Here is a 10,752-nt window from a genome sequence, read left to right as displayed (position 1 = left end):
GGTGAAAGTCCTGTGTTTGTTTGGCCCCTCCCACCAGCCCTTTGGACCTTTTCGCATCCGTGCTATTTCTACATCAGTTTTTTTCAGACTGTCTAATAATGACGCAGACGGGTTTGAATCGGCGTCAGTTGAAAGTTTGGCGCGTCACACAGACGCTACATGGTACCTGAGGCCGAGGGGCACTGAGCAAGCGTCGGTGTTTGACGAGTCGGGAGCGTCAACGTGTTGACATAAGACGCGGTATGTGTGCGTACGAGCATGCACGTACACGCGTGGTTGTTGCCAGCTTGTGTCCCATTAAATACATTGATAGGTGGGTAAAGAGAGAATTATTCACTTTCTATAAGGCCTCAAAGTACACTGAAGTGCTGTGAGCAGAGGCGTCCCTTCTCCGTGAAAAGACAACACTGTGTCCCGGGATGTTCATTCAGACTCCGGCTCACATTCATGCTGAGCTGAGCTACTGCACCAGTTTTCTCCCCCTGACTCACACTTCTTTTTTATTTTTCTTGTCGTTTCAGGTGAATGTTGATGACACCGTTGAAATGTTACCAAAATCAAGAAGAGCTCTCACCATTCAAGAGATCGCTGCGTTAGCGCGATCTTCCCTGCATGGTGAGTGTGCGACAATCAACCTAAAAGCTCACGAGTGCATTTCATCTCAAAGGTTATGCTGTAGCGTCACCCGTGCTATATTTGTTTTTGCAGGTATTTCCCAGGTAGTGAAGGACCATGTGACAAAGCCTACAGCCATGGCTCAGGGCAGGGTGGCCCGCCTGATAGAGTGGAAAGGCTGGTCTAAGCCGATGGACACTCCAGCAGCCCTGGAATCGGACTTCAACTCCTACTCGGACCTCACGGAGGGAGAGCAGGAGGCCCGCTTCGCTGCCGGTAAGACTTCTGTTTCTGCACAAACAGAAAACAACAACCTTGCTTTACTACATAAAGTCTGAGCTGAGAGAGCTGGCTTTTGAATGTGCACGAATGAGTTGAAGACAAGCACACCGAAGAGATGACTCACACACCTCGGGCCAGACAGCTTATCAAAATAATGATCACAGAAACAAATCCCAATTAAATGAAAAACCATGACCACAATGTAAACATATGTAAATAAGGAGCAGATCAAAATCAAAAAGAGAATTTGCAGAATTTATCTTCAAAAAAAGCTTATTTTTTTCCACCATTCCCCATTTAAACCTGCCGTTAACACGCTCACAGGGTCTAGCGGACCACATCTGTGATCAGATCTCAGCGAGGTGTGAATGTAATCTGTACGGCATGAACTCATTTAACATGGCACTCCAGTGTATTAGTATGCAGCATATATGAGACATATAAGCTGCATACTTTTAATACACACTGCTGCCGTTCTTTACAAAGTGCGTACTGTTTTCATGCATTCAATTAGATCATCCTTCTTCCTCATAACATGACACCTTGAACTTTGACCCTCTTGCTCATATATCTGCATGCTGTCTTGCATGCTTCACAATGCGACCGTGTGTAGAAGGACATCCTGGTATTTCTGGCGCACACTGCATTTGACATGCTCTGTATTGGGACGTATTTAATCTGTGTCTGGCATACTAGATAGTGTGGTAGTAGTGGAACGCATTTAACAGCAACGTCCCCCACTTTGATTCTGGCTGGGGATATCCCAACCTGTCTGTCCGTATGGTTTTTGTCCGTCATTATTTCATAAAGGCAAAAAGGCAAAAATGCTAAAACATCTACCCAAACAGCAGAGGCCAAGTCATCCTGTCACGCTCCCAGAAACACTGGATCCTGCACTACCCGTCACGCATTCACCGCAGCATCTTTCAGACACGCACCTCAAACTGCTTTCTGTTCATCAAATCTGTTGTGTTTTAAAGCACAAAACTCGGATAATCCTGATTACATCACGAGGTTTATTTTCTGAGATCTGCCAAATCGAAATCCTCCCAGGAAGTTGAGAGGTCACCTGACCTTCTCTGAATCACAGCGCGGGCAGAGCCAAGATAAGAAGATCCCTTCTTTTTAATACCAGGTGATAAATAAAAAGATTAGATGTTATAATCCAGATAGAGCTTCCAGATACAGATCGCGTGTTGATTCCAGGTGTAAATGTTTGATTCTGCAGCTCCTCTCAGAGCGCCGCTCACCCCCCTCCTCTTATCTCTTACTCTCTCCCGCCCCCTCTATTGATTACCCCCTTCAACCTATTCACGCCGTCCCCTCTTTTAAAGTTCCTCTCTGCCCCCTTTTCTCTTCCCCCCCTCCCCCCATTCTCTCGCTCGCTCCCTGCAATGCAGACTCTCAAGGTTAATTTGCACAGTAACGTTTCGCTCCTGGCTATAGTGTCACCGTGACTGAGCCATTTTCCTACGGGCCTCCTCTGTTCTCCTTTCTTTTTTTTTCTGTTTCTCTGATATCGTAATATTCACATGACTTTTGTTTTCATGTGCGACTGTAGGGAGTCAAACAAGCAGATTTTTAAAGGGACACAAAACAGTTCTTTAGATGGATAGATAGATTTATGGTAGAGTCACATGTACTATGAAGCTTTGCTTCATTGTAAATGACACAATAACGAGGTCTCTGCACACCCCTTTCTTTTGTTCATTAGTGTACTTTGACTAGCAGTCAAGGGTTGGGAAGACATGTTGGTAAATGGACTTGCGTTTGTGTAGCATCTTTCTAGTCTTCTGACCACTCAAAACGCTTTACACTACATGTCATCATTCACTCATTCACACACACATTCATACGCTGATGGCACAGCCTTCGGGAGCAGTCTGGGGTTAAGTGTCTTCCCCGAGGACACGTCAGCAGGGACGGGAGGAGGCGCGGCTCCAACCGCCGATCTCCCGATTGGAAGACGACCTCTGAGCCACGGTTGCCCCACACCACGCTGAACTATATGCGTTGTACTGCTCCTTGTCTCTTCAGCCTACATCATCGCACGTCCATTTCATCAGGGAGCCAGTTGTGCTGACTCCTTCTTTTTTTCCTTCTCTCCTTGTAGTCCGGTGACGGCGTCACTGCGTGAATGTCAGCGAGCATGTCAGTGTGTAACGTGAGCGCGTGTGAACGTGTGAAGTGTGAATGTTTGGTGTGTATACAAGCTAGTTACTGCAGAACACAACGGTGTGTGTTTGTGTAGGGAGGCATCCTGAGAATTGAAAATGCAGGTGGGGTTGTCCTATTGATGGACTGACTTCTGCCAACACACACACACACACACACACACACACACACACACACACACACACGTTCTTTGAAGGTAATCCTGCAGTGTCTCTCCATAGTGCATGAAACTGGCTGCCAAGCCTTGAACGACACAGAAAGCTTATGTCACTGTGTGTGTGTGTGTGTGTTTGTGTGTGTGTGTGTGTGTGTGCGTGTGTGTGTGTGTGTGTGTGTGTGCGTGTGTGCGTGTGTGCGTGTGCGTGTGTGTGTGTGTGTGTGTGTGTGCGTGTGTGCGTGTGTGTGTGTGTGCGTGTGTGCGTGTGTGTGTGTGTGTGTGCGTGTGTGTGCGTGTGTGTGTCTGTGTGTGTGTGTGCGTGTGTGCGTGTGTGTGTGTGTGTGTGTGCGTGCGTGTGTGTGTGTGTGTGTGTGTGTTTGTATATATATAAAAGAGTGTGACAGAGAGTATCTGCTGGAAGTACATCTGTGTATGTGTGTGTATGTGTGTGCACTGTAGTGCAGCAGAGGTGTTTGTGGCCTGAGCAAATTGGCAAATTGGCAATTTTGGGAAATTGGCATTAGGTTTTGGGAAAAGATGTGTTTGCTCCAAGTGACAGCCCAATCTACCGATCCTGCTGTGCTTTATATTCACATGGGCGGATGATTTATGAGACAATGGGACGGCTCCACCACCTCTCCTAGAAGACTTTATAGTTGTTAAGCTTTTTTGTTGTTGTTGTTTTTGTGTCTCTTTGTAGTCGTTACGCATCTCTCTGTGGTTTTATGTCCATCTGTAGTTATTTTGTGTTACTTTGTTATTGTTTTTGGTATTTTCGTAATTATTTTTGTCTGTCGTGGTTTTGCCGCTTTTTTGTAGTTTATTTGCATCATTTTGTAGTTGTTTTCTGTCTGTTTGTGGTCATTTTATGTCTCTTTGTTGTTGTTTTGTGTCTCTTTGTAATCAGTTTGAGTCTTTTTGTAGTCGTTTTATCTTTCTTTATGATCATTTTGCATCTTTTGCTCGTTGTTACGTGTCTCTTCGAGTGACAGGGGGGCCTGATCAATCCATGTGCAGGAGTTACTGTTGCCTTCTAACCCACTGAATATTTAAAATATATATATATATAAGCGCTGACAAGTATAAAACTGCAAACCACTGTACCACCTACAGCCAAACTGTATCACTGTGTACAGACACCTTCAGATAAAGTGATGAAGTCTTTGTAGAAATGTAGCAAGCGTGTGTGTGTGTGTGTGTGTGTGTGTGTGTGTGTGTGTGTGACAGAGAAAGAAAGATAATCTAATTCTTTTGAACATCTTTATAGCACAGTTTGTGATTAGGGTTAAGATTTGCATTACATTTAGTCATATTGTTTATTGTGAGACATTTTATGAAGTAACAGTTCTGCACCAGTGATTATATCCTCACGGTCGCTGGGTATGATTCTTTGGACGTACAGACAAAGGAGCACAGCTGTGGTTCCCTGTGTCTCTGTAGGCGTACAGTATCTCTTTATCCCTATTGCAGACATTAAATGTGGGGCATGCAGGTCAGTGACATAAAAAGTATGTATGCAGGTGAACACAGCCTTTCATCCTGAGTTAAAGGAATTAGAAAAAAGGCTTTCAAGAGAGAACTAAAGAGCAGCCTGCCCTGCACCATTTCAGTTGCCGGAGGATGTGCCCAGTGTTTGTGAGGAAAGTTCAGAGCCCAGCTTACAGTGGAAGATGAATGGAAGCATCGATTCTCTCTCTCTGTGTGGGAGACGACGCATGAATACTGAGCATTGACCAGACAGAGAGAGTCAGACAGAGAGAGAGAGAGAGACATGAAGAGGATGAGACTGAGGAGAGAGATTCAGAGAGATAGAAATCAAGATGAGAAGCGAGGGACGAGGAACGGGTGAAAGAGAAGCCAACGTTAGAGGAGTGAGGAGAGTCAGGTGAGTCGATAGACGATGGGAAGAAAAGGCACGACATGCAGGAGAGAGTGGATGAACGGGAAAGAATACAAAACAGATGGATTGAGAGAAAGTGGACGAGGCAGAGATGAAGAGAAAAGAAGAGAAAAGAAGAGAAAAGAAGAGAGAGGGAGAGAGAGAGAGAGAGAGAGAGAGAGAGAGAGAGAGAGAGAGAGAGAGAGGGAGTGTTACTCTCTGATTGGCCAGCTCCTGATGATGATCGAAGGCGATTGGTCACTTGGACCTTATTGGTTCTGGCACATGCTGAATCACCTCAGAAACACACACACACACACACACACACACACACACACACACACACACACACACACACACACACACACACAGATTGACAGTCATCTCTGTGGCCTTATATGTGTGTGTTTGCAAAATATGGTGATTTATTATTATAGTAGCGAGGGCAAATAACCACGACAGGACTACAGCTACCGATGAACTCGTTCAACTCAACACCTTGTGATTTGAAGATGATATTTTTATTCGTTTTACTTGAGAACATTGTCGACAGGATTACGCCTCAATAGCTACGAAAGCTACTGTGTGTACAAGCTACAAAAAGCAGAGGAAGTGGTTTCACATGCACGTGCACAGTCAGATAGATAAACCCTGTAAATACAGTGTAGCTTTGCAAACAGTTTATTTGATTTCTACTGTAAATCCAATAACTCAGTGTGAAGCATGTAATGTTTCGTTTGTGTTCCCCGTGTAACAGGTATTGATTTAACCATGTGGTCATGTTTTGGGGCTAGTGGGTGTGTTGTTTTAGTGCATTACACAGAGAGGTGCATTTAACATTCTGTCCCCATCACGGATATAAGTGGGGTGGACTAAACCGTAAAAACAGACCAACACTGTAAATTGTGAAAGACTGGCCGATGCCTTCATGTCCTGATGTCAGAGACGGGCTGTTCTTTCTGATTGTCGCTGTTTTTGTACGTGCAAACACATCAATGTATGTTCACACAGGTTCAACACTTCCTTCATGGTGTGTTGGATGTAAGTGACAGTAGATTAGTATCGATAGAGAAAAATCAAAATGCAAAGATAGATAATTCATTGGTGAATGAAATATTTCTGTTAAAAGTCAATCTGTCCCACCGATAGAGTTTTGATGACTTCTCATCAATACAATAATCACCGTCATGTCAACGCTGATTACAAAGTGTTTCTCCTGGCGTAACAGTGAAGTTGTCCGGGGCTTTTCGTGGGATCGTCTTTGTGCTTCTGCCAACGTCCTCTGCAGAACAACAGCATCAAACGCAGCCTTCTTTAAGAGCAGCGGCCGTAATGAGCACTGAGAGAACTCTGACTGTGATGGGAAGTCTGTCTCCGTCCGGTCTAACACTACAACGCTGTTGCACTCGGACCTGCCAATCAAACCAACAGCTACACGACAAGGAGCCGCGAGGGACCGCTGCCTCCTTGCTACCATGCCAACCATGTATTTGTGTGTGTACATGTGCAGCTTGTGTGTGTATATATTTATATATATATATATATATATGTGTGTGTGTTTGTGTGCAGGTGTTGCAGAGCAGTTTGCCATAGCGGAGGCAAAGCTGAGGGCCTGGTCGTCTGTGGACGGCGATGAGTCCAACGATGACTCATACGACGAGGACTTTCTGCCTGCCAACGAGCCCACCACACAGAGCACAGGTACACACACACACACACACACACACACACACACACTAAATCCCATTTGTTTCCTTCATATTGTCCCTCTCTTTCCTAATACCTCACCCTCCTCTCTCCCTGTATCTCTCCTTGTCCCAGTGCCCTAGTTTTCATCCTCTCTTTTTTTTTTTGTTCCTCGGCGCAATTTGATATCCCTCCTGCAACTTTAATATCATTTCCTTTGCTGCGGAGACGGCGTCTGTGTGAGGATGGTGTGCGAGCAGGTTATAAATACACAGTGTATTTGACCATGGCTGTGTGTGTGTGTGTGTGTGTGTGTACACCCGAGCTTTCATCTTGATTACACTGAACCACCAATAACCTGAACTGCAGCTAATAACATTCTGCTCAGTGTTGCTTCTCCGTCTTCATCTGTGGCTTCGTACTCTCTGGATGAAAGGCCGTTTAGTGACTGGAGCTTCACGCGTACCAGCCGGCCTGTATACGACGCTAATCCACTCTAACTCTTCGGACTGAGGGCCCATTGTTTAAGACTTTGTGGTGGACAAAATGTGGAAAATCAAAGATGATAATTAGTTTCTCTATCATGTCACATTTTCATTTTTGCAGCTGGTTTCTTATCACTACTGTCATTTCTAATACATACATTATTTATTCTTTCTCATGATTTTCCACTGCTGGTATTTTTCCTTCTTCTCATTGACATATTTCGGTAAATACATCTGTTTACTCAGGGTTTTTTAACAGGTCCTGTTACCTTCAATTCTGTATTGGGTTTTTTTAATGGTATTTTGCCGTTATTTTTCAGTCATTTCTTTTAGTGAGTTTGAGCTCCTGTTGCCAAACCAGAGCAAACCTATTCTTCTTAAAGGCACCCAGTGGAGCTAAAGTTACATTCAGCAAAACATTTTTGAGGACTAACAAATGTAGTGATGGATATTTCTTCCTCACATCAAGTGTATCTTTTTAAAAAGCTGCATTGTTTACATCTGTGATTGTTAGCTAGCGGGCTTCTTTTCCTGCCTTTTGCTGGTGCATCCCTACGTTTCTTGTGTTACTGCCGCCAACTATCGATCTGTGGAAGAGCATGAAACTCTTGTTCGGGCATAATTGTACATAAAAAGTCGAAGATGTATAAATAAAGACTAGAAAGAAGCAAGTTGATTTTGCTGATGCTGCAACCTCTCGGTGACCCGACAGGAGGCTCGGTGATCTCGTATTTCTTCTCTCGTCAATGTTCTTCTTCCTGCATGACTTCATGCTCACAGTGTGTTTCCTGTCCTCTAGATGTGTCATCGTTTCCGCCTTACTTGAAGGACCTGATCCACAGTCAGCTTTGCCAACATCTGGGCCTGCGAGGGCCCTGTGGCGAGGGTGGAGGAGGAGGAGGAGGAGGAGGAGGAGGAGGAGGCGGCGGCGGAGAGGGAGGCGGCAGCGCAGAGCCCTCCCCCACGGCGGGCTCCCCAGACACCTTGGGCTCCAGCCTCTACAGCCTGGACGACCACCATCCGCTCCTGCGTGACCTGGGCGGCCACCGCGGCACCCACTCCTACAGCAACGCCGCCGAGCTCGCCGCCAAGATCCTGGCGGCGCTGCAGGGAGGGGAGGAGCTGCTGCTTGCCCGGCTTCAGCGGGCGGCTCAGGGCGGGCGCGGCGGAGGCGGGGACTGCGGCTTCCACAGCCTGGGCGGGGGAGGGCGGGGCATCAGGCCCTGCGGGGGTCAGGACTCTCCATGCTACTCTTATTCTGACACGTACCTGTCACCCGGCGAGGACGACGACACCCCCTGCAAGGACTATGAGAGCACCGTGTGCCAGTTGGAGGCGGAGGGAGCGGAGTACCCGCCCGCCTACGACCCGCGCAGGAGGGTCTCCGATGTGGCCTCCTCCGGGATTGTGTCTCTGGATGAGGAGGATGAAGAGGAGGAGGAGGAGGAGGAGGAGGAGGAGAGGGCAGGAGAGCCCAACAACAGTGTTTAATCCCTCCAAGCGCTTTTTTCTTTTTTTTTGCAACAACCTCCCCTTTCCTCCATGGCGTCTGAAATGTTTGAACTGCCGCGCATGCTGTCCCCCCCCCCCCCCCCCCCCAAAGACTGAAACATAAAACATCCGTCTTTGCCTTACTTGCAGCATTTCAACTCCTCCTTTCCACCTCGTGACTGCTTTGTCCCCATTCGATGTATCGACTCTATTTTCCTTGAAGGCGTCCAAACAATCTTTTTTATCGGTGTGAGAACTGGACATCAGTCCAGCGACAGTGCTCCTGGGGAAGGACGCACGCGGGATGCGGCCTCCGTCTCCGTCTCCGTCCTCGCCGGCGGAACGACTGTAAAAAAAAAACGGACGTCACCGACCGGGCAGACAGAATGAGTCCGAAACTCAACTTATCTTTGCATGTGTGTTGCAAGTGCTGAAATCGACGGGCTGAGATGGTCTTGAGCACGGTTTGCAATCTCAGCTGTCCTGTATAACCCCCCCCCCCTGCCCACCACCCCCAGATTCTCCCATGGGAGGGAGGGTCGTACACTGCGTCCTGGGACCTGCCCTTACCTCCCTCCCTCCCTCTCCCCTCCTTTGCAAGAGACAACATAGCATCCTCCTGGGCATGGCTTGCTGAGTATGCCAAACTATCTAATCCTGTCACTACCAATTATGAGCAAATGCTGGAATGTCTTTAAAAGTGACAGGACATAGTATGTATTTTAAAATAACAACGTTTATAAATGAAAAAGATTTGTCACAAATGATATAACAGAAATGATATGCTTTTATTGTACTAGTTTTCTATCACTCAAACATGTTGATGTTCACATTATTCCAAACATCATTATGATGGACATCTGCCATAATGACGACCATAGCTACTGGATATTCTTAAAGGTTCTGTGGATTCCTGCATGGAAGACACAAGAACTGTGGTTGTCTTAAACAAAAAAACAACCGCAGCGACGACGACAAACACGAACCGAATGTTCCTGAAGTGACCCTTCGGCGATAGGTGATCGGCAGAAAGCGGCGCAGGTGGAAAAAGACGGGAAAGTGTTTTTTCCGTGAAGAGATGACGTTGCATCGGAAGATTTTCTATATTTTTGTATGCGTTGTCTTGCTTTGATCTCTTCGCCTACGCGGCGTGCCAGTGTATGTGTTTTTTTGCACGAAGCTAATGTGGCTGTAGATTTCTCCTTTTCTTCGTTATCACTGTGTGATATAGTTTACTGGGAAAAACAAGAAAAAGAAAATAACAATACAAATGTGAACAAAAACGTTTTTATTTCAAAAGAGAATACTGTGATACGGTTCGTTAAAGCCTTTGTCATGAAGAGTCAAACTTCAAAATGCTCTTTCCTCTCATGTTAACTCCTGAAAAGCTTTGCCTTTTTATTCAATACTTTCCCTTCTTTTTTTATGACATTTGCAAAACGTCATTGTTTATGTGACACATGAAGGAACTCCCATGTCCGTGGGGATGTGAGGAGCCCTGTTGAGGTTCTCCCAGAGGGACCGTCATTCATACAACTCAGGAAAATCCCATTGGACCAGAGCATCACCCATAACACCACCTGTCTCTCATCCTCCGTGAGTGCGCTTGCGTGTGCGTTTTCGGTGTGTGTGTAGAAAAAGCCTGGTGTTATTTTCTACAAATAATTAAAGCACAGATTCAGTCCCCACATCCATCTCTTAATGTTTGACTGTTTAGCAGAGCCTCAACGTGCGAGTCCCTATGTTTGCGATTTGTGCAAATGTGTGTGTGTGTGTGTGTGTGACTGTATTGTAAGATGTCAGCGAGCTCCTTAAGCTTGCCCTGTATATCCATTCCAAAACCCCTCCAATGCAGCGCTTCCCTTTAAAACAGTGTGTGGTGTAGCTGAGCTCTCGTTGGAGGTTGAATTTTTAATGCTGTGAAGAATAAATAAAAACAAAAAGCAGAAGGTATATAAATCTGGAAAATTATTTTGAAAAAT

At 46.0% G+C, this 10,752-nt stretch overlaps 1 protein-coding gene across 1 annotated transcript; it reads left to right on the top strand.

Moving 5' to 3' along the window:
* The first annotated feature begins 521 nt into the window (after positions 1 to 521).
* fam131ab (family with sequence similarity 131 member Ab) lies at positions 522 to 8,851 on the top strand. The gene is made up of 4 exons (XM_076100839.1): positions 522 to 615; positions 709 to 891; positions 6,678 to 6,809; positions 8,079 to 8,851. The coding sequence occupies exons 1-4, from the start codon at positions 546 to 548 to the stop codon at positions 8,768 to 8,770; spliced, it is 1,077 nt and encodes a 358-aa protein (XP_075956954.1). The 5' UTR covers positions 522 to 545; the 3' UTR covers positions 8,771 to 8,851.
* Positions 8,852 to 10,752: the final 1,901 nt, after the last annotated feature.

Source organism: Anarhichas minor, unplaced genomic scaffold (genome assembly GCF_050575085.1).
Source record: "Anarhichas minor isolate MPS153535 unplaced genomic scaffold, ASM5057508v1 ptg000026l, whole genome shotgun sequence".
NCBI lineage: Eukaryota > Metazoa > Chordata > Actinopteri > Perciformes > Anarhichadidae > Anarhichas > Anarhichas minor.
This window is presented reverse-complemented; position numbering and strand designations above follow the sequence as displayed.